Raw genomic sequence first — 25,107 nt, 5'->3', positions numbered from 1 at the left:
GAGATTAAATGTGTACAAAAATAAATACGGTACATAAAAAAATTGAAGTCTGACAAAAGTAAAATTTATTTATCAGTGGAAAAAACACCTCCGTGGTTTTGATTCTTGGGTATACCGCACCTCAGCCTCTTCACATTGTGTTGGTTTTTTTTTCTTACACGTGTAGAAACTTCTTTGTAACATTCTACAGCTCGGTGCGATCGCCGCCATCCAAGGTCTTGGAGCGCATTTTCTTTGGAAGGATTTCGGTCCAGAACTGGAATTTTTCCTCTTTCAGCTTCTTAGACGATTTCTGCTTCAAACTGATCTCCAGGTAGCGTTCATCAGCGCCATACTCCGGCCATGCTGTTGTCAGACCGGGACTATTGGGGTTCCTGCAGTACACAATGTGGCATTATTGTTGTGCCGGATAATTAGGTAACACCAGCGCAGCAAATGTGTGGTCATTCTTGTATGGGGCATGGTCTTACCCAGTGCGAGCGAAGTTTGCCCAGTATTTCATTGTGGTTCTGGCCAGGCGTTTCTCTTCCAGGGTTGAAGGCCCTGAGAGAGAAAACAGAATCAATGAATGAGACCGGGACCATGAGGGTAAAAAGACTTATTTCACACACTGGCACTCGAAAAAAATAATAGTGGGTTCAGCAGGGATACATCTGATAGTGGAGCTGGCTTGCTGAATGCTATGCCATTGGACCACCTTATGGCCATGATGGAAAAAAAACAAAAATGTAAGAGCACCATACCATTTTTGCATGGGTCCTCTGTCTAGGAAAGCTGCTGAGATTCATTATCTAGTGAAATAAACCGTATGCAGACACCAGTATAGTTATAGGGGGCTTATGGAAACAATCATGTCACTTCGGGTGCTTTTCCCCTGAGTAAACACTGTACCTAGGGCAGAAATACAATGTACTTATTTTCATTGACTCACCAGAGTATAAGGTGCCATCTCTTAGGAAGGGTCCTCCGGACACAAAAAATAGCTCGTCGCCGTGATCGGCCTTCACAAAACGTGGTCTTACGTGTTCTAGTAAGCTTGGCGAGTGCTGGAACTCATACAGATACACAGGAAGCCCCATATCTGTAGAGAAATAAGAAGACCAATAGTCGTGGGTCCGCACCATGACATTGATCAGTCTGAGATGTAACTAAGGATAATGCTCACCGCGCTCTGCTGTCCACAGTAATCACTAATGGGGCTTCACTACGCTGTCACGCCGGCTATGACTGACCGGTGATGCAGCGACTTTGATATTGTTTACAGTGCACCCACTGGAAACCGACAGGACAGGTGACCCAAGTGTATGCATTGCCTGGGAGACTTAATCCTATTTAAATGTATCTTTTTTTAGGGACATATGCCCAACAGGAGGATCTTTATACTGCCCAATATGTCAGAGTCCTCCATCCTGGCTTCCATATCCCCTGATGAGTCCCAGGAGGGATGAAACGCGTTGGAAGGCGGTTATCTTTCACTACTGTCATTAAGGTTTCGGTTTATGATGTGGACAGCTAAATAGCACTTGGATGCCCACATATGAATACCTGAAAATGGATGCCAGAGATCCTTTGTCTACGTGAATTGGGTGAAATCACTCCAAAGAATTTTGATGGTTATTGATGTACAAGTGATATATGACACCCTGTCACGCACTTTTCATTTTAGTCAGTTGTACTGACATAAGTAGCCAATTACAGTAATTTGGAGCTTCATCTGACCTGCAAGTTGAAGGGCAGGCCTGCTTTAAGTCTCTTATTATGTTTTGTTGTGTCTTCGACTATTAAGGATACATCAAACATTAAGTGTTATTATCTCCACTTTTGCTCATACTAACATATCAATTAAAACCCTGATTTCTCAGTGATAGAGGAACAATGTGTATTGCTGGAATTGTCATAGAGAGCTACATGAGCTAACAAACAGTCTGGTGGAAGGAATCTTTCTGACAGATTCCTTTTAACAACATTAGCAATATATTAAAGCTACAAGTCCCACAATTTCCTAACAGAAAACAAGCTATAATGTGACCGGCTTGTACCTCGATGGTATTTTGCAATTTTTAGAGTCGGTATAACGAACATAAGATCGCCGCACAAATCCTGGAAGAGGTTGCGAATCTCCACTGGATCAGTGGCATCCCCAAGATACTCGTCCACGATGTGAGGAATGGCTTCTGGTCTCAGAGACTAAATTGACAGTAAATATACAAAAAAAACATAGAAAGAATGTTTCACAGAAAACTAATTGGATAATAAGAACATAAATGCGCCGCGTTCATCTTATCTCACCAGTAAAGGAAGATTTTGGAGCTTCATCATCGCAGACTCCCGTGTCATTCCTTCTGTTATGTCTGTTATCCTTAATAGCTAAATACAAAAGATATATTGTGTATCTTAACATAGATCATAACATATCATAACATAAAAATCACTTCCAAAACGCCACCAGAAACGTTCATAAATGAGTTGCCACCTACCGTTAGGAATATCCAGCCGAACTCCTGATTGTTTATTCCCATCAGGTATGGGACCTTGTTACTTTCCTTGTTAGCAAACAACGTCATTGCTGGTTTCGGTAGAAAAACGCCGTCCACACAACCAGGAAGAAATAGCATGCCCTGCAGAGACAGAATATTGTGATGGATCAGTGGGTATGTGCACCCTGATGTACGACAGATAAATACTGGTTGTATGAAAGCAGAACAGAATATTTGACACGACTTTTGGATATGGGAAGGACCCCCCACTCCATCTTAAAACAACCACAACTGCAGTAAACCTAGACACTGCAATAAATACACAAAACACATTATTTTGGTTGTCAAAAAAGGCCACAGCTTTGTTTAAATCACAGGATTAGAACAATCCCAGTAGCAGTCAGATGAAGTGCTAGTACATTCTGATTCACAAGTACTGTGATATCCCCAGCTGGCTGACAAACAGAACCGGGACAGACAGCCATAAAAGGGGCAGCACGCCCTGACTTGCCATTCAAACAGAGCCAGTAACATTCAGGGCACCAATGACCCTATTATCCTCAATCCTGCACTTAACCACCGTGCCCACCCCTGACTGACGTTACCATTACAACATCCTTGAGGCTGGCCACCAAAGCCGAGGCAGATCGTACTCCTTTTCCTCTACCACTCCTACGCACCCAGGCTTCCACAGCCTCCAGTTCTCCTTTATCTGATTTCTAGGATTCCTGGACATTCTTCCCCCTCACTCCTATTTCCCCTCTCCTTCCTCTTCTTTCTTTAGCTATCCCCCTACACCTTTCTCTTGAATGGCGATTTTTTTCCTACACTCAAAAGTTTGTGCTTTTGGCGTTTTGCAATGTTATTATTTTTACAAAAACTTACAATTAAAAAAAAAAAATAAAAACATTAATAAGAAGCAAAAGAAATGGAAAACTAAAAGAAATTGATCAATTCATGGAATTTGGATCTTAAACATTGTCCAAGTAGTTCCCCTGGTGGCAGGACTGCTGCAGTGTGACACGGCACCTACCATTTTTTTGGTAATTGTGTACATTTCTTCCTCTGATTTCTTCATCAGACAGTCGGCTATGGAGGCGAAATCACAGCCCGATAACTCCGATACTTTCTGCAATGAAAATTGGTCTTATATTCAGATATCACATTTTAGGAATGTTTTTTTTTCTTCATTTTATTTTTATCTTTCTTTTTTTCGGTGGGGTGAAAGCAGCATCAAAATGAGGGGCAGACGCCAGAATTAAGGTACAAAGAGTGTAAAGTTTACTCAGTCACACTCCCCTCGCCAACCTCTATTAATATGAACTGTAACTGTTCAGACACTGGAGATATTTCTATTGGGGTAAATAGTGGGGACAATAATTACATTTTGGAAGTAGATGAGCTCTTCAGATTTGCTGACCACCAAGGCTGACATAGATACGGTTCCACTCTCGGAGATGGCGCGGTGGAACAGACCTTTTGCTAAAGGAGAGGCCACCTTGAAGAAGAGACAATCCAGGTTATTATGCTCTTTCTTCCATGGATCCATTGTTATTTTTTCAGAATTTTTTTTGCACAGTTTTTGAACATCGACCACTAATTTATTAACTACTATCATGGTAAGAAAAAAAACACGAGTGAACTGAAAGTTAAGGGATGATAACTTCACAATTACTGAACAGAACTTACGAGAGCGGAAACGCTGATTCCTCCAGCAGATTCACCGAATATTGTGACAGAGGAGGGATCACCCCCAAAATCTGCAATATTTTCCTGTATCCATTGGAGAGCAGCAACTTGGTCCAGAAACCCATAATTGCCACGTAATCGGTTGTCTCCAGAACTGAAAAAAAGAAAAAGATAAATTGATAGGAAAGTAAAGTCTGAAAGCCAGAATACATTAAATAAATCTACATAAAAATCACCTATACTGGGGTACATCCTGTATTATACTCCAGAGCTGCACTCACTATTCTGCTGGTGCAGTCACTGTGTACATACATTACATTACTGATCCTGAGTTACATCCTGTATTAAACCCCAGAGCTGCACTCACTATTCTGCTGGTGCAGTCACTGTGTACATACATTACATTCCTGATCCTGAGTTACATCCTGTATTATACCCCAGAGCTGCACTCACTATTCTGCTAGTGCAGTCACTGTGTACATACATTACATTACTGATCCTGAGTTACATCCTGTATTATAGCCCAGAGCTGTGCTCACTATTCTGCTGGTGCAGTCACTGTGTACATACATTACATTACTGACCCTGAGTTACACCCTGTATTATACTCCAGAGCTGCACTCACTATTCTGCTGGTGCAGTCACTGTGTACATACATTACTGATCCTGAGTAACCTCCTGTATTATACTCCAGAGCTGCTTTCACTATTCTGCTGGTGCAGTCACTGTGTACATACATTACTGATCCTGAGTTACCTCCTGTATTATACCCCAGAGGAACCGGAGTTACATCCTGTATTATACCCCAGAGCTGCACTCACTATTCTGCTGGTGCAGTTACTGTGTACATACATTACATTACTGACCCTGAGTTACACCCTCTATTATACTCCAGAGCTACTTTCACTATTCTGCTGGTGCAGTCACTGTGTACATACATTACTGATCCTGAGTTACATCCTGTATTATACTCCAGAGCTGCACTCACTATTCTGCTGGTGCAGTCACTGTGTACATACATTACATTACTGATCCTGAGTTACATCCTGTATTATACCCCAGAGCTGCACTCACTATTCTGCTGGTGCAGTCACTGTATACATACATTACTGATCCTTTACTGATGGTAAATGACGAATAATAGAGGATATAAGTAGAATATATTTACCTGAAGAACCCCAGGATCCCCAGCCTGTACTGGATGCTCACCACCACTACATCCTCATAGGCACTAAGTGCGGAGCCATCAAACATGCCGGCGAGCCCGAACAGCAGCCCACCACCATGTATAAAAACCATGACCTAGGGGAAAGGGGAACAGAATAAAATTTATGGGAAAAGTCATTGTTCTTTCAGGCCTACCACTACTAACTTTCTCAGAAAACAGCACATAGTGTTACATGGTGCAGTAGATATCACTCACACACTTAATATTACAGGAAAAATGTAACAAAAAATAAAAGTAGTTAACTATTGGAGAAGCACCAAATGAAATTCTAATATTTAACAGTCACAAAGACTGAAATAACATATCATTAAGAAAAACTTACAACATAACGATACTCCCAACAGGGCGCATGCAGCTGTGAGGACACTCGGGGCATTAGTGTAGGTAAACACAGCAGATACTTACGGGTAACTTAGATTTCTTGTCTCTGTCGGCCGGAGTATACACATTCAGGTACAGGCAATCTTCTGAGGAACGGGGCAGCTGTAAAGAGGATTGGTAATATACTACTGACCCCTTCATGGTGTCTTCTACCTGTAAACACCTGAAAAATACAGAATCAATAATAGGAAAATATAAATAAAATTCACCTGTGTTACTGAATGCTGGATGTTCTCAGTGTCAGCTGGGGGAAACTGACCAGAGTGGATTTGTGTTGGAGCTGAAGAGAGGGAAGCAAGAATCCGCTCTCTTAGTAGAGTCTGCACAGACCGTGTGCACCAATCTGCAAGTATCAGCGACTGCTATATATGATAGCCGTTTTGTTTCACCGAACTGGGACTAGCTCAGTCGAGTGTGAGAAGCTAGGGTATAATTTCTTTAGTTAGCGTCTGCACAAGGCCAAGACTAGGGATTTTCAGGTTTAAGGTTTTGTTTTTGGTGCTATGTGACCAGTGGAAATAATCGTCATATTGCTTTGACACAAGAATTCAGTTCCTATGTGAATGCTACCTAATGCCTATCTGACAGCGAGAATCCCTAAAACTGGTGTTTCAATAAGCAGCACAGTCCAAAAGAGTACAGTAAATGTCCTGGGTAAAGGCAGATACAGCATTGAAAACACAGTCTGAAAGTATGGAGGAGCTTGTTAAGCAACTGGTCCAGGCTAAGCAGCAGGACCAACAAACTCTTGATCGAACAGTAGCATCAGCAGCAGCAGAAACAGTTTCAGCATCAGTTGCAACAGCAGCAGAAGACTCTCTTGGCAGAAATTGTCTGGGTCAGGGAGACAGCACTTATCGCCAGCCAAAGTGAAGGTATCTGTGCGAGGCTAACTGTAACAGAGGCCTTCCCAAAAAGGACTCTAGAGGAAGATGTTGAGGCGTTTCTTAGGGCGAAACTGCCCCCGGAGCAAAGGGCAGAGGTTCTCGCTCCATATCTTTCTGGGGAACAGTGTAAGGACATGGACCAGCTGCTGTGTCCCCCCTGAAGACATCAATGCTACTGTGATGTGGAATGTGAATAATGTTTTGTTCCTGATATGTTTCCTTGTTATAATAATTGTAATTCCCCTGTGGGCTGCAGCAATAACTAATGGTCACAAGATGTCACTGTCTGTTATGCAGGTGAAGTTTGCCTAGTAACACAACAGGCATATAATTAGTTGAGGGTTAACAGCCAGTCCAGTTTGGGAAAGGGGAACTGAGTGTTAGTGGCAAGTGCAGAAAGTGACAGGCCAGTAGTCAATAGTCAGACAGCTGAAAGAAAAAAAGCGCAATAGGGTCTTACCCGAGTAGGGATTTATATGAAATCAAATCATTATACTCACCTTATGTAGGAGAGTTACAGACATATAGGAACGAAAGGTCAGGCTGCTGCACATCCAAAGGGCCACTCCATGACCCCAAATCATCAGATTGCAAAGGAGAAAGTTTATGGATTAAACGTGCGCTGCTTGACAGATCACTCCTTCCAGATTATATTGATTGTACTTTTATTTCCCAACGCGTTTCGAAGTTTACACTTCTTCCTCAGGACATGTCATCCCCTGAGGAAGAAGTGTAAACTTCGAAACGCGTTGGGAAATAAAAGTGCAATCAATATAATCTGGAAGGAGTGATCTGTCAAGCAGCGCACGTTTAATCCATAAACTTTCTCCTTTGCAATCTGAGGCCAGTAGTCAATGCCAGGGCTGCAGTGAGTAAGCAGCAGAACTTGGGCTGCTAGGGACAACGAGAGCCTAATACTTGGAGAAGTGGATTGCTGTAAATACCCTTCCATGTGATTCCATCTAATGGCCAGGGGCAACCTCGAGATGGACTTTGGGGGGCCAAGGGCACACACAGCTTGTGAAGCTACAGAAAAAGATGGACTTCAGTTACATGAGGCAGAAAGTATTGCAATCCAAATATACTGCTAGAGATGAGGAATATTCCCTAGGGCTAGAAAAGCCAAACCGAGGGACATGCCACCTATACCGAGAATCAGGGATGAAGATGTATCCAGTACCTGTGGAAAAGATGACAACCCGTAGGGCCTTATCCTTTGTATCTGCTTGTAAATACTGTACAGACCGCCATTCTCATAGTAAAAGTTTGGTTCTTATGAAGCATTTGTCTCATAATAATAATAATCTCTATTTATATAGCGCCAACATATTCAGCAGCTCTGTACAGTTCTTGCACACATTATCGTGGATCATTTGCTGTCCTGTTTCCAGAAGGTTTCCTGGAGTCAGATGAGGCCTGCAGGCCAGAAGTAACTGGGAAGCACCACATACACAGCAGCACACCAGGACGGGGACACACCTTGTCTATAGGATGCCAGAGCAAGTGGGGACCAAACCTCCTCCACAACTACCTCGCTTGGGCATCTTACCACAGCAGAAAGCAGACTATGGCCGTGATCTGCAGTATGCCAAGGAGTTCAGCAAGCTAAAGGTGGAGATTAGGGCAAGTTTGGGAGTCACCCTCATGGTTTGGATGTAACAGGTGCACTACTGTAGCTACTAATTGGACAACGCCTCCCTCCCTGGTCTCAGTTGTTTGACCTGTTACACCTGATGCAAAATTGACTATAGCACATATGGTGGACAGAGTGGTGGTGGACCAATTTATCCACGCACTACCAAAATCCATGCAAAGCTAGTTTATCCAAGGAGATCACTTGAGTGCAGATGACTTTGTGGAAAGATACTTGGTCATGTATTACACTGAGCATCCAAAGGAGATGGAGGTCACCTTTCTGGGATACCCAAAAGAAGAGGCCCAAGATCACTTCTGGTGGGGCGCCCAAAGACCCAAGGCGCGTCAGAGTCCGGTTTTCAAAGGGTAAACCTTACGTCATTGTCTGTTAGAGATGTTGTGCCCGGGAAAAATATCAGGCAATTGTCCATGGCTAGCTCTACAAGTGGAATTGGTCAAGAACTTATTGCGTGCTATTGTTATCGGTCGAGATTTTCCTTTGTTCTGACTCTGAGACTTATGGGCTGAAGCTGTAGGACCCAGTAGTCCAGCATGCCTCCAGGAGTCGGCTATGGTAACAAATGAACATGATGTAAAGATAAATTTCTGTTCACCCTACGGGCTACAGAGTAACATTAGGAAGCCTCCCCTGAAGCCAATATCCCTGACCTGTAGGAGTCCCAGGACAACTTTGGGACTGACGATGTCAGGGAGTTAAAGGTAGAAGATAATTTTGAAACTATGTGTGCTAAATGGTGTCCCCCAGGAGTTGGGAGCCGATAATAGGTTTCCAAAATTGGCCAGGCATAATGATCTATTATGTCATGGGACAGGTAAAAGAGCGCCTTCTCAAGGCCCAAAAGGAAAAATCCAGGTTGTATAATAGGTAGGCTTGAGTGAGTCAATTTAAAGGGAATCCACTGGAGAGTGCAAGTTCCTTATCCACTGGCAGGGACCTATGGGGTTCCTAAGATTCCAATGCACCTGTGATGACACAGACTTTCTTCTTAATTATGCCAGATGTAAATTTGGTAGGCCCCAAATTATAAACTGTTGTCCGAAGTACTGACTTTCTTGTAGGTTGAATTGATAATTTTAAATGGACGAATATGTAAATGAACGAATATTTACCTCTTATACCAGCTCCTAGAGTTTTTTTTTTATCAGATAATTTTTATTCAACAAGTAAAGCAAGTACAACTTACGCCAAAAAAAAACAAAACATACAATTAGGCAATTATATATAAAAACTCAGGTGATCTGTACGCTATATGAGCTCATAGAGTTTGTTCTATTGTTATCTTTGCAAAACAGTCATGCAGGGTCACTGAGCAATGATGTTTACACATTGTACCGTCCATGCAGTTTGTTGGCTTGCAAACAATGAAGGATAAACTGTAAATAATCAAAAAATGCGAGTTGACCTCATCATCTTTTTCTTGACCTCTGGATTTTGACTTGAAGGACAGTTGTGAACTATATAAGGAGACTTTGCCTCTGTACCAGGGGAATCTACAGAATGTTATCTTAGGGGACCACGGTCCCATCTGGAAGAACACAGATGTGCCTCATGGATCATCACTGATCCCTAAAGACGTCTTGAAGAATCCAGGTTGGGACAATCAGGTCACCTGGCCAAATATCTCACTGTTCTCGGTTAGCTCTCTAATCTTGTAATTACCTTCTTTCTGGTTGCCCGCCAAAAGCAGGGTGCCACTGGTTGGGGTAATCGACCCTGGTAGCTGCTCTAATGCCGGCGAAAGGGTGAGACTCTGTAGTTTACACCATTTTGGGTATTTTGCTGGAACTGTTCTACATGCTATTCTTTGATGGTGGTTCAATAAATTATTGCCACACTGTTTTACCCTCACCCTGTGTTATCTGTGTAGTGTTCGGCCTAAGGAAAGAGAAAACTGGCATTCAGTGGTAAGCGCCCTGGTCCATGCGGTTTCGGCTAGCAGACTAGAGCACCCATTAAACCACCCCCCCGTCTTCACAGCACCACTGAAAGTTTGGATAAAATATCTATTTTATTCCATTCTTAAAACCACATGGTGAAATTACAAAAATAAGATAGACAATGCAACATTTCAGCCATAACAAGCCTTTTTCAAGCCAGAAATACAATAAAAATCAGAGCCAGGGCACCTGGAGAAGGCTAGGGATTTTGTGTTTTTGGTTTTGTTTAGTTGCTGTGCAACCTATAGAAATAAACGTCAAATTGTTTTGACACAAGAATCCAGTGCCTCTAGGAACACTACCTAATACCTACCTGACAACGTGAAATTCTACAAAATATATTATATACATAATGTATACATGTACACACAATATGCCTCCACAGCCTCATCACAAATACATGAGACTCACATGGGAGGAGGATCAGAGGCATCTCTTACAGATATCCAGGGCTCCGGAGGTTCGGGGTTACCAAATCTCAGTGGTCCTACTGGAGGTTTCACAAAAGGAACTCCAAAAAATGCATCTATGGCCCTAGATGTCTCCTTCACTGGCACTGTGACGCCCCGCAGGTCTCCATACTTAGTCGTTACTAATGGTCTTTCAGCTTTCACACCTAAAACCAAAGATATTATTGGGGGCAATTAATGATAATATTAATGTTTTATATTCTCATTAGTGGCTCCTCCAGCTAGTACACCTTGTACTGCTGATATACTGTATATTTACTTATCTTTACTGTACAAGAATTAATGATTATAATTACTGCACCCCCCACCAGACAAGAACTGCTATAATACTAATACCTGTGGCTGAGCAAATAATTACTATAATACTGCTCCTATGTACAAGAATATAACTACTATAATACCGCCCCTATGAACAAGAATATAACTACTATAATACCGCCCCTATGAACAAGCATATAACTACTAATACTGCTCCTATGTACAAGAATATAACTACTATAATACTGCCCCTATGTACAATAATATAACTACTATAATAATGCCCCCTATGTACAAGAATATAACTACTATAATACCGCCCCTATGTACAAGAATATAACTACTATAAAACTGCCCCCTATGTACAAGACTATAACTACTATAATACTGCTCCCTATGAACAAGAATATATCTACTATAATACTGCCCCCCTATGTACAATATAGCTACTATAATACTGCCCCCTATATACAAGAATATAACTACTATAATACTGCCCCCTATGTACAAGACTATAACTACTATAATACCGCCCCTATGTACAAGACTATAACTACTATAATACCGCCCCTATGAACAAGAATATAACTACTATAATACCGCCCCTATGAACAAGAATATAACTACTATAATACCGCCCCTATGTACAAGAATATAACTACTATAATACTGCCCCATAGGTACAAGACTATAACTACTATAATACTGCCCCTATGTACAAGAATATGACTACTATAATACTGCCCCTATGAACAAGAATATAACTACTATAATACCGCCCCTATGTACAAGAATATAACTACTATAATACTGCTCCTATATATAGGAATATAACTACTATAATACTGCCCATATGTACAATAATATAACTACTATAATACTGCCCCTATGTACAAGAATATAACTACTATAATACTGCCCCCTATGTACAAGAATATAATTACTATAATACTGCTCCTATGTACAATAATATAGCTACTATAATACTGCCCCCTATATAAAGAATATAACTACTATAATACTGCCCCCTATGTACAAGACTATAACTACTATAATACCGCCCCTATGTACAAGACTATAACTACTATAATACCGCCCCTATGAACAAGAATATAACTACTATAATACCGCCCCTATGTACAAGAATATAACTACTATAATACTGCTCTTATATATAGGAATATAACTACTATAATACTGCCCATATGTACAATAATATAACTACTATAATACTGCCCCTATGTACAAGAATATAACTACTATAATACTGCTCCTATGTACAAGAATATATCTACTATAATACTGCCCCCTATGTACAAGAATATAACTACTATAATACTGCCCCTATGTACAAGAATATAACTACTATAATACCGCCCCTATGTACAAGAATATAACTACTATAATACCGCCCCTATGAACAAGAATATAACTACTATAATACTGCTCCTATATATAGGAATATAACTACTATAATACTGCCCATATGTACAATAATATAACTACTATAATACTGCCCCTATTTACAAGAATTTAACTAATATAATACTGCCCCTATGAACAAGAATATAACTACTATAATACCGCCCCTATGTACAAGAATATAACTACTATAATACCGCTCCTATATACAGGAATATAACTACTATAATACTGCCCCTATGTACAAGACTATAACTACTATAATACTGCCCCTATGTACAAGAATATAACTACTACAATACCGCCCCTATGAACAAGAATATAACTACTATAATACTGCCCCCTATGTACAAGAATATAGCTACTATAATACTGCCCCATATGTACAAGACTATAACTACTATGATACCACCCCTATGAACAAGAATATAACTACTATAATACTGCTCCTATATACAGGAATATAACTACTATAATACTTCCCCTATGTACAATAATATAATTACTATAATACTGCCCCTATGTACAAGAATATAACTACTATAATACTGCCCCTATGTACAAGAATATGACTACTATAATACTGCCCCTATGTACAAGAATATAACTACTATAATACTGCCCCTTTGTACAAAAATATAACTACTATAATAATGCCCCCTATGTACAACAATATAACTACTATATTACTGCCTCTATGTACGAGAACATAACTACTATAATACTGCCTCCTAGCTGTGAGGTTGTGTGTCAGTGGTTCTCCTGATGTCTGGAGCAAGCCCAGGGAGGGGCCACCCTGGGCGGGGAAGCTCCCCTGGCAAGGCCCAGGCTTCCCGGCCTACACTGGGACTAGCCTCCCAGGCTTCTACTAATGGGAATGTTAATCCCAAAGGCGCTGTGAGTCCAGTGAATGCAGCGAGTCAAAGCTGCAGCAGTTCTATGAAGAAGGAAACAGTTGTGAGTAAAGTTTTGGGAGGAAAACCTTCTCCAGTTCCAGGAAAGAAGCAAGAAGGCAATGTGTCAGTGAGTGATGGAAACCAGCAGAATGTGAGGTCTTGTAGCTCCCCAGTCAGTAAGCAGCTCCTGCCAGGTGCACAGGTGAGATTGGCCCCAGCTGTGCAGATCACCTCTGCTGCTTCCAGGCAGAGACGGACGTCTTTGGAAAGGCAGACAATGCAGGAGAACCTACAGCAGCATGGCGGTATGGCGCGGTGAGGACGCACACGGTCACAATCAGGTGGCAGCGATAAACCTGCTGCGGAGCCTGAATCCAGCCAAGGGGCCACAAAACCATCCGTGGTGGACCCGCACAAGACTGTGTTCAAAACCCCTGTACCCGTGGTCAAGACTAAACCTGTGGGGCCCGCGCGTGCACCCGAGCTGCAGCTAGCGGATGAGATACCGGGACTTGTCCGAAAACTGGGTGAGTTACAGCAGCAAAAAAAAGCGCTGCAAATGGAGGTAGACTTCATCTATAGCCTAAAGATCACTAATCCTGCCAGTAATGACGCGTATGACCTGAGACTGAACACACTGGGTGTACAGCTGGCGAGTGTTGTGCAGGACACTGAATCTGTGCTGGAGAGCATGGGGCCCCTGGCAGAGACCTACAGGAACCGCGAGCGGTTCGCCTCCTATAAGCAGGACTGTGCTGTAGAGGCCAGGACCCCTGATGTTCAGGACGGGACCCCCCAGCAGCGGACACGGCCAGTGTTACAGGCTGCCCGCTTCTGCTTCCAGGAGGGAAAACAGCTGCAGCAGCAGGAAGCTCAGTGTGAACAGGAGCATACACTGCAGACTGCAGCAGAGGCACCACAGGTCCCAGAATGCCCCACACAGGAGCAGGACAGTGTATGTGAGACTGTTTGTGCTGATGAGGCTGAGGCTGAAGCACAGACTGTGGCTGGGGATGCTGTGCCCATGGGGTCGGGGGTTGGAGGGGTTTCACATTCTGTATTGGACGTCGCACTGTCTGATAATGATGCTGCTTATGATAATGTGCATGATATGTGTGACTATCCTCCTTTGCCATCTAGTCCACAGGGTGTGACAGCCCCCCCTGCTGCAGGCCCTCTCCCTGTCAGTCAGCCCAGTGTGACCCGGCAGGTGCCCCCCAGGAATGCCTGGAGCCGCGGCGCCCCATCCTTCACTTCCAGCGCCAGGTATACCGGCCAGACATTCAAGCGCATTAATGTGGTGCGGTTTAAATACATAGGTGCCAAGGAGGATCTGCCACAACGCTTGTATGTGGTGAGAGAGCTGCTCTGCGGCCAGATGGGGTTTGTGGCAAATGAGATACTGGCGGTGTCTAATCTTCAGGACAGGCAGGGCTACGAGGTCAGCTTCAAGCTCATGTCTGACCTGGATAGATTCTGGGCCAATTACCCCAAGTTCAGAGATGCTGAGGGCTGGAATAAGTTTGTATTGGTTCCTATCTCCAGGCCGGACACTGTCACAGTGAATATCATGTTCTGGAATGAGGCCGTTCCTCCACAGGACATCGAGGTGTGGCTCCGGAGACACTGTGACCTCGTCTCTGGACTCACCAAGGTCAGAGATGAGGATGGTATCTGGACAATGGGGTGGCGGGTCTTGGTAAAATTACGGCAATGTAATAACATCACTGCCCACTTACCCAACTCCTTCTTCATTGGGAGGGAGAAGGGAAGGTGTTATTATCCCGGGCAACCCAGAAAGTGCTTCAAATGTGGTGGGAAAGGTCATCTGGCTAACGCCTGTACTGTGGTGAAGTGCAGTCTGTGTGGGGCAATCGGCCATGTCGCTGCAGACTGCCGGGATGTCAGGTGCAACCTCTGTGGTAGGATGGGCCACCCTCACAGGGACTGTCCAGATGCCTGGCACAACATCTGCAGAGTCTTCCCTGATGAGTTAGTGATGGCAGGGGCAGAGGCTCAGGAGGATGAGGATGTGGTGGCAGGGACACATGAGGAGGAGTGTTTAATGTCAGGAGAGATGCTGACCAGCTCAGATGCCCACCAGGAGTCCACTCAGGCAGTACCAGAGAAGCAGGGTGCAGAGGGGAACATGGAGGTCGTCCATCAGGTCCAGCAGCCTCAGATAGCCCCCCCTTCAGCATCGCTGTCTGTATCTGATGACTGGAACATTAATAATAATAAAAGGAAGAAAAAGAACACATCCTCCCGTAAACCTGAGGCAGAATATGACACTGGTCAGAGTGCTAGTAAGAAGGTTCAGAATTCTGCAGGAGTGATGGTCGTGTCCAACAAGTATGGAGTTTTATCTGAGTCCAATGGTGACGATTATGAGGAAGAGTTGAGGAAAGTTGATGCTGAGTGTGACAGGGACATAGAGGACCATCCCCCGCCAAAGCGGAAGCCCTTATCTGTGGTCCCTCAGGTAGAGTCTGACATGGACACTAGTGGTGGACAGAACATCTCTGACTCATGATGATGGCTATTACTCTGCTCTTTCTATATTGTGTTGTGATGGCGGGGTTCTCATTGACAGTGACCTCGAGCAATGTGAATAGCATTAAGCTGAGGAGAACTAGACACACGGTGTATGAACATCTCAAATATCTGGACACAGATGTCATCTTCCTGCAGGAGACACGACTGACATCTCTGGGGCTTATGAGAGAGGCTGAGAGGGAATGGCGGTCCGGTCCTTCTTTCTGGTCACTGGCTGTGGAGCCTTACGCCGGGGTCGCTGTCCTGTTTAACACCAATGATGTGACTGTGCATAGGATGATGGAGGTGGTCATGGGAAGATGTCTGGTCCTGGAAGTCACTGTCCATGGGAGGCGACTCCGGCTTATTAACATCTATGGGCCACAGACAGTGACGGACAGGATCCAGCTGTTTAATGACGTCAAGCCTTACCTCTTCACTTCTCTTCCAGTGGTGATGGCGGGGGACTTTAATGCCATAATGACATCAGGTGACAGCTCCTCGGGCAGGGCAGTGACCAGGGACGGTAAGGTCCTACATAACGTTATAATGCAGGCAGGACTGACCGACGTTTTCACACAGGGTGGGCGACAGCCAAAATTCACGTATTCATGTTCCAACAGAAGCAGTAGGATAGATTTTGCTTTTGTCAGTCCTACTGAGGCTGTCGGCGCCCTGAGTGAGAAGGTCGTCCCTTACTCTGATCACCTCGCCTTGTGCTTCTCTTTGGGTTCCTCTAACCGTCCGGACATTGGTAGAGGGTTGTGGAAGCTCAATTCCAGTCTCCTGGATGATGCCTATGTTCAGAGCCGTGTTCACTCCCTTATCCAGCTTCATCTAGACAGGGTTGACTTCTATGACAACATGACCGACTGGTGGGAGGACGTCAAGGAGGATATCAGATCCCTCTTAAAGAGACTGTCAGTTAATAAAGGGAGGAATATGTACAGCCAGTACCTAAAGCTGCGCAAAGAATTGGAGTCACTGTATTCGGCGGGCGGGGATGACAAAGTGAAGATCGACCGGCTGAAATCTGAGATAAAGCAGTATCAGTATAGCAGGTATACCTCCCTGGTTCTTGAACGGGATTATGGGTCCTTAGGGGCCCCTGATCCCTTTGAGAATTGCAGGGAGAGGGTGGCCAAAAAAATGGTCACGGGTCTCATTGACTCCCAGGGTGTATTGCAGGATTCACGGGAGGGTATCCTGGAGGTGGTGAGATCTTACTATGCTGACTTGTTTCAGAGGAAAGTTTTGGATAAAGATAAGATGGCTCAATTCTTGGAGGCAACTCCAGCGCCTGATACTAATGATCTGGACTTCTCTCCTTTGAAAGCAGAAATAACGGTGGAGGAAGTTAAGGAGGCCATTGATAAGTTATATCTGAAGAAGGCACCAGGTCCAGATGGTATAACAGCAGAATTTTATAAGAAATTCAGAGACCTCCTGGCTCCAATTCTCGTGGATGTGTATAGAAATTGTCTAGAAAATCACCTGATGCCTCCATCCATGAGTGTCCTCGTTAATTCTGCTGTCTAAAGGTAAAGAGCCGAGTGACATCAAGAACTGGAGGCCTATTGCCCTCTTGAATGTGGACAGGAAGATTCTAGCAAAGATCCTATTTTCTAGATTAGTCTGTTTGTCCCCAGCACTGTTGGCAGGCTCTCAGTTTGGCACAGTAAAAGGGCGGAACATCTCTGGAACAGTCATCTCGATACGGGAGATGTTTGAGAGATGTAAAGCTCTGCGGTGTGGGAGATATGTTGTTAGTCTGGACCAGGCTAAAGCCTTTGACAGGGTTGATCATGACTATCTGTGGGCCACTTTGTCAAAGTACGGTATTCCGGGACAATTTGTGGATTGGTTGAAGACGTTGTACAGAGAGGCGGTGAGCTTTCCTCTGATTAATGGTTGGCAGGGTGACACTTTTGGAGTTGGGGCGGGGGTGAGACAGGGTTGCCCAATGAGTCCGCTCCTGTATGTTTTTGCCCTAGACTCGTTTCTGAGGTCACTGCAGGAGTGCGATTTTCAGGGGGTGCCGGTCCCCCACTGCCCGCCTCTGAATGTTGTTGCCTATGCGGACGATGTGACGCTGGTGATCTCCAATCCTCGTGAGGTGCAGATGTTATCTGCGTCCATCAGAAGCTACTCAGACGCCTCCGGGTCTCTGGTCAACCTTGAAAAGAGTCAAGCTCTGTGGACATTAGATACTGAGCCCAGCTTTGATCTGCCGGAGTTTTCCAAAGCCTCCACCCATATTAAGATCCTAGGGGTTAAATTTGGGAGGGATGATAATGCCACGCTAAAATGGGAGGAGAAATTGGAAACCGGAAATGCAAAGGTTCAGCGATGGAAGAACTGGAGGCTGACCTACAGAGAAAGGGTCACAATGTTGAAGACTTACCTGGTCCCCGTTTTCTTGTATGTCTCTGTCATTTTCCCTTTACCAGAATCTTTCTCAGCGAGGCTCTTCAGCCTGTTCTTCCAGCTCTTGTGGGGGAATAGGATGAACCTGATAAAGAGGGGAATAACATACCTACGGCGGAGAGAGGGTGGGCTGGATATGTTGAATCCAAGGGTTTTCTTTGACTCCTTGTTTCTAAAGGTGAATTTTGGGAACATGGACTCAAACAGTAGCTCCCTGTGGGTAAATAGTATCAGGTACTGGATATTGCCTTTTGCAGAATCTTGGGTGCGAGGCGGCAGTCTCAAGAGGAGGAGATGGACAGGTGACCACCTCCCCCAGTATCTGGACTATGGTCTGAAGTGTGTTAGGAGGTGGGGACTGGAGAGGTCTTACATTGAGAGCAGTACGAGAAGAGACCTGTATGCTCGTGTATGTAGGACTTTCTTCTACTCTCCACTGGCCCTGAGAGATTGTGTCACCACCACCCTGCAGGAAAGCCTTAGGTTCCTAAACGGGAAACGGCTTCCTCCTAAACTGTTTGATGTCACTTGGCTTTCACTGCATAGTCGGTTCTTTGTCAGAGGGAACCTGAAACATCTGTGTGTCTCTGATCGGAATTGTCCCCTTGGTTGTCAGCAGGAGGAAACTATGGAGCACTTTATATGTGATTGCTGGGGAGGGAGGAAGATCTGGGAGTAAGTGTCAGATAATCTAAAAATCCCCAGACTGCGGACTCTAAAGTATCCTGACATAATCTATGGTGTCCCCTCCACTGTTAGTGACATCAACAGAGAGACGATCTACATTATAATCAGTGTCATCAAATACTATCACTGGCACATGAGAACCCGGGTGTCACTGCACAATGAGCTGTTCGATCACACCGCTGCAGCCAATCAGGTTATGTCAGAACTCCGGTGGATAAAATCACTAGAAGTTGGAAGGAGTCTAAGAAACATTACATTATGGAGAAATGTAAAATTCAGTTAGAAAATATGATGGTTTTTTTTTTTTTTTTTGTTTTTTTCCCTCTAACTTTCTTTTTCCATCCCCAGGTGTGGACACTTTAATTTATTGATGAATATGATCTGATTATTAGTGCTGTGTATATATTACCTAAGTGGTTTGTGTTTTGTAATACTGGATGATTTTTGTTTTATTATAATTGTATTTATGTTTGGGTTTTATAATAAAAATTGCCCCTATGTACAAGAATATAACTACTATAATATTGCCCCTATGTACAAGAATATACTATAATACTGCCCCTATGTACAAGAATATAGCTACTATAATATTGCTCCCTTTGTACAAGAATAAAACTACTATAATACTGCCCCTATGTACAAGAATATAACTACTATAATACTGCCCCTATGTACAAGAATATAACTACTATAATACTGCCTCCTATGTACAAAAATATAACTACTATAATACTGCCTCCTATGTACAAGAATATAACTACTATACTACTGCCACTATGTACAAGAATATAACTACTATAATACTGCCCCATGTACAAGAATATAACTACTATAATACTGCCCCTATGTACAAGAATATAACTACTATAATAATGCCCCCTATGAACAAGAATATATCTACTATAATACTGCCCCTATGTACAATAATATAACTACTATAATAATGCCCCCTATGTACAAGAATATAACTACTATAATACTGCCCCTATGTACAAGAATATAACTACTATAATATTGCTCCCTATGTACAAGAATATAACTACTATAATACTGCTCCTATGCACAAGAATATAACTACTATAATACTGCCCCTATGTACAAGAATATAACTACTATAATACTGCCCCTATGTACAAGAATATAACTACTATAATAATGCCCCTATGAACAAGAATATATCTACTATAATACTGCCCCTATGTACAATAATATAACTACTATAATAATGCCCCCTATGTACAAGAATATAACTACTATAATACTGCCCCTATGTACAAGAATATAACTACTATAATACTGCCCCCTATGTACAAGAATATAACTACTATAATACTGCTCCTATATACAGGAATATAACTACTATAATACTGCCCCCTATGTACAACACTATAACTACTATAATACTTCCCCCTATGTACAAGAATATAACTACAATAATACTGCCACTATGTACAAGAATATAACTACTATAATACTGCCACTATGTACAAGAATATAACTACTATAATAATGCCCCCTATGTACAACAATAAAACTACTATAATACTGCCCCCTATGTACAAGAATAAAACTACTATAATACTGCCCCTTATGTACAAGAATATAACTACTATAATAATGCCCCCTATGTACAAGAATATAACTACTATAATACTGCCCCCTATGTACAAGAATAAAACTACTATAATACTGCCCCCTATGTACAAGAATATAACTACTATAATAATGCCCACTATGTACAAGAATATAACTACTATAATACTGCCCCCTATGTACAAGAATAAAACTACTATAATACTGCCCCCTATGTACAAGAATAAAACTACTATAATACTGCCCCTTATGTACAAGAATATAACTACTATAATAATGCCCCCTATGTACAAGAATATAACTACTATAATACTGCCCCCTATGTACAAGAATAAAACTACTATAATACTGCCCCCTATGTACAAGAATATAACTACTATAATAATGCCCACTATGTACAAGAATATAACTACTATAATACTGCCCCCTATGTACAAGAATATAACTACTATAATACTGCCCCCTATGTACAAGAATATAACTACTATAATACTGCTCCTATATACAGGAATATAACTACTATAATACTGCCCCCTATGTACAACACTATAACTACTATAATACTTCCCCCTATGTACAAGAATATAACTACAATAATACTGCCACTATGTACAAGAATATAACTACTATAATACTGCCACTATGTACAAGAATATAACTACTATAATAATGCCCCCTATGTACAACAATAAAACTACTATAATACTGCCCCCTATGTACAAGAATAAAACTACTATAATACTGCCCCTTATGTACAAGAATATAACTACTATAATAATGCCCCCTATGTACAAGAATATAACTACTATAATACTGCCCCCTATGTACAAGAATAAAACTACTATAATACTGCCCCCTATGTACAAGAATATAACTACTATAATAATGCCCACTATGTACAAGAATATAACTACTATAATACTGCCCCCTATGTACAAGAATAAAACTACTATAATACTGCCCCCTATGTACAAGAATATAACTACTATAATAATGCCCCCTATGAACGAGAATATATCTACTATAATACTGCCCCCTAGGTACGAGAATATAACTACTATATTACTGCCTCTATGTACGAGAATATAGCTACTATAATATTGCTCCCTATGTACAAGAATAAAACTACTATAATACTGCCCCTATGTATAAGAAAATAACTACTATAATACTGCACCTATGTACAAGAATATAACTACTATAATATTGCCCCTATGTACAAGAATATAACTACTATAATACTGCCCCCTATGTACAAGAACTACTATAATACTGCCACTATGTACAAGAATATAACTATTATAATATTGCCCCTATGTACAAGAATATAACTACTCTAATACTGCTCCTGTGTACAAGAATATAACTACTATAATACTGCTCCTATGCGCAAGAATATAGCTACTATAATATTGCTCCCTATGTACAATAATATAACTACTATAATACTGCTCCTATGTACAAGAATATAACTACTATAATACTGCTACTATGCACAAGAATATAACTACTATAATACTGCCCCTATGTACAATATAACTACTATAACACTGCCCCTATGTACAAGAATATAGCTACTATAATACTGCCCCTATGTACAAGAATATAACTACTATAATACTGCCCAACTGCCCCCCTATGTACAAGAATATAACTACTATAATACTGCCCCTATGTACAAGAATATAACTACTATAATACTGCCCCTATGTACAAGAATATATCTACTATAATACTGCCCGCTATGTACAAGAATATAGCTACTATAATACTGCCCCCTATGTACAAGAATATATCAACTGTAATACTGCCCCCTATGTGCAAGAATATAACTACTATAATACTGCCCCTATGTACAAGAATATATCTACTATAATACTGCCCGCTATGTACAACTACTATAATACTGCCCCTATGTACAAGAATATAACTAAAATAACATCCAGCTCCCCAGTTCTCACCTGTTCCGATTGCAGTTAGAAACAAGGGGGTAAGAAGCAGAATACGCCGCAGACTTTCCATGTCCCGGCGCTGCTGTCACCCGGAGGATACTGTTCCGTGTTTCCTTGTACTGTGACCTCAGGTCTCATTACTGTTTAACAAATCACAGTAAAAATTCCGATTCCTACCCATACAGTATAGGGTGGATGCAGCAGCTCTTTAACCTTTAAACTGGAAGTAATTTGCTTTGTGGAGTAAAAGTTTAGTAATTTCTCATTTAACATTCAACTATTTGATTTTTATAGGATGATATCTGCAGCCACAACCGATCTCATCACCAGTGGAGGGGAGCCAGCTCTATAGCAATGCCAGGGATCGGCACTTCCGGCTATTTCATGGCTCACCAGGTGAGATGGATTCTCTACGCCATAGGCCAAAGTTAGATGTACGGATCAGAGGATCGGTAAAGCTGGAGATGTTGGAAGGCACTTAGAACTGTGACAGAGGATGTGAAAACTAACACCATGGAGGACCAGAACCATGTTAGCAGATCTGGGTGTGCGAACAGCAGACGGGCATCTACCTGAAGTAGAGCAGAGTGTGGGAACAGCATGGTCAGATTGCCAACAGGCACCTTGATAAAGCAAAGACGAGTGTGCGGACTGCACCTTGGAACAGCAGCGATGTATTTGTCAGGAGGCACACATTGTGAAGACTGCGGAAGAACTGTGATAGCAAAGCTAGGGTAACTGACAGTATGGCGCTGGGAGCTCGCTGATCGTTGGCCTCTCGCTGTCACACGCAGCGATGTGCGCTGCCCAGCTGGAGACCACCGATGGATTTATGGCCCACACCATTAGGCAACGATTAACTATCAGCCAAGGGGTCGTTGCTACGTGTCACACGCAATGATGTCGTTGTGACATCGCTGCAAACTGGTGACGTTGCAACGATATCGTTCACAATATTGTTGCGTGTAACAGGGCCTTTAACTAGGAGTCTGCGCATTCACACAGAGGGGGTGGTCAGTATACACCATGTTTGACCCTACACTCACACTAGCGGGTGGTCAGTATATGCTGCTATGTATGACCTTGCAACCATGTAGAGCAGGCGGTCAGTATACACTATGAATGACCCTATGAATGACCTGACAGTGATGAAAAGATCCAACCCTACTGTGTCTGGAAGTTTTTAGGCACTAAAGGATAAGATGTGAGGATGAGATTATTGTATGTTTGTGCTGTGAGAGAAGAGACAGGGCAAAACTGCATTGAGAATTAAGTACATAATCACAAAGACCCCTTGATGCTGTGCAGCACATCTGCTATTCCTGTTTTTTAGTCTATTCTTTACATTGGATCCTCCAACCTTGGAATTTCTATTAACCCATCATTTTTTATATTTTACCAACAATTTTTATTACAGAAGACGAGCACTTCAATGGGGTCTAAGATATCGCCATCCTTGAGAAATATATTTAAGGTTTAGTTTGAGTTCCATTTTGTTTTTCTTTCTAGCTATGCCTTTGTTGGGGGGCATGGTCGGGTATGACCGTTACATCGATGACATTATTATCATTTGGTCAGGCAGTGTACTAGATCTATAGGAACATTTTAATAATAATTATTCAGTTTTCATTTCACTATGGAATTAAACTGTAAATAAATATATTCTTTGGATCTAAACATAATGATTGATTAAATTACAAGAAACAGTAGAGAAAGATGAAATAGCAGGCAGACATTGGTGGATTCTGGTTAGGAGGGAGGTGATATCAGATCCAGAGAGGTAGATCTGTGTGTCATCAGCATAGAGGTGATACTGCAAGCCATGAGATTCTATGAGGTGTCCCAGGCCGAAGGTGTAAATAGAGAAGAGCTCTGTCGGCACCAATATAGTCTATGTCGCTGTCGGTGCATACATCCGAAAACTATTTAGCTGTGAGTTCGGACATAAGCCCTGACAGAGCCACTAAACGAGTGCAGTATGAAATCACCTTTAGATCCACTGACCACTGATGTCTAGTCTGATGAGAGTGGTTTTCTTTTGTTTCTCCATCTGGTCAGACCTTCATGGCGACATCTCCCATCCACGACTCGTCTTGTCACACTGATCGCCTCAGCCCTGAAAACAACAAGGCCACATATATTGTATACACACTTTTGTCTCTAGCTCTAATATGGCTCAGTTGGTAAAACAAAAAAAAAAAAAGTTACAGTTCTTAGAATATAACAATGAAAAAATGAATTAATTTTCTGTAAAATATTGTTTTTAGTCCGTAAAAGTAGCAAAGCATAAAAAAAACTCCATAAATCTGGTATTGTTATATTTGTTCTGAGCAGAAGAAAAAAATGGTCCTTTCACCTTTTTCTGTACGGTGAAGCAAGCAAAATAATAATATAAAAACAATAACTGAATTGCTGCTTTTTATGTTCATTCTGCTCCTGAAAAATCATAATAAGAAGCCATAAAAAAATATTGCATACTTCGAAATGGTAGGAACAAAATATTTAACATGTCCTGCAAAAAATAAACCCTTATATAGCTCTGTTCGTCAAATAATAGAAAAGTGTGATAGTAGCAAAACATAAAAAAATGATTAAATCTAGTATTGATGTA

General features: G+C 42.1%; 1 protein-coding gene across 4 annotated transcripts; it reads right to left on the bottom strand.

The window, feature by feature from the left end:
• Positions 1-42: 42 nt before the first annotated feature.
• LOC141058748 (fatty acyl-CoA hydrolase precursor, medium chain-like) lies at positions 43-24,613 on the bottom strand. Of its 4 annotated transcripts, none has more exons than XM_073554953.1 (13): positions 24,485-24,592; positions 10,668-10,872; positions 5,800-5,938; positions 5,335-5,468; positions 4,167-4,320; positions 3,862-3,975; positions 3,511-3,606; positions 2,478-2,618; positions 2,290-2,367; positions 2,040-2,187; positions 932-1,081; positions 471-543; positions 43-374 (listed from the first exon to the last, which is right to left on the bottom strand). In XM_073554953.1, coding segments are annotated over exons 2-13 (1,419 nt in total). In that variant the 5' UTR covers positions 10,670-10,872; positions 24,485-24,592; the 3' UTR covers positions 43-184. The 4 variants fall into 4 exon arrangements, with proteins under 4 accessions (XP_073411054.1, XP_073411053.1, XP_073411056.1 ...); XM_073554952.1 differs by lacking the exon at positions 24,485-24,592 and adding an exon at positions 22,506-24,478; XM_073554955.1 differs by lacking the exon at positions 10,668-10,872 and having other exon boundaries at positions 24,485-24,613.
• Between the last annotated feature and the right edge of the window lie 494 nt (positions 24,614-25,107).

The sequence above is a fragment of the Dendrobates tinctorius genome, unplaced genomic scaffold (genome assembly GCF_039654945.1).
Source record: "Dendrobates tinctorius isolate UK_male_01 unplaced genomic scaffold, ASM3965494v1 ptg000214l, whole genome shotgun sequence".
NCBI classification, from domain to species: domain Eukaryota; kingdom Metazoa; phylum Chordata; class Amphibia; order Anura; family Dendrobatidae; genus Dendrobates; species Dendrobates tinctorius.
Note: the sequence above shows the minus strand (reverse complement) of the source record. Positions and strands in the feature narration are given on the sequence as shown.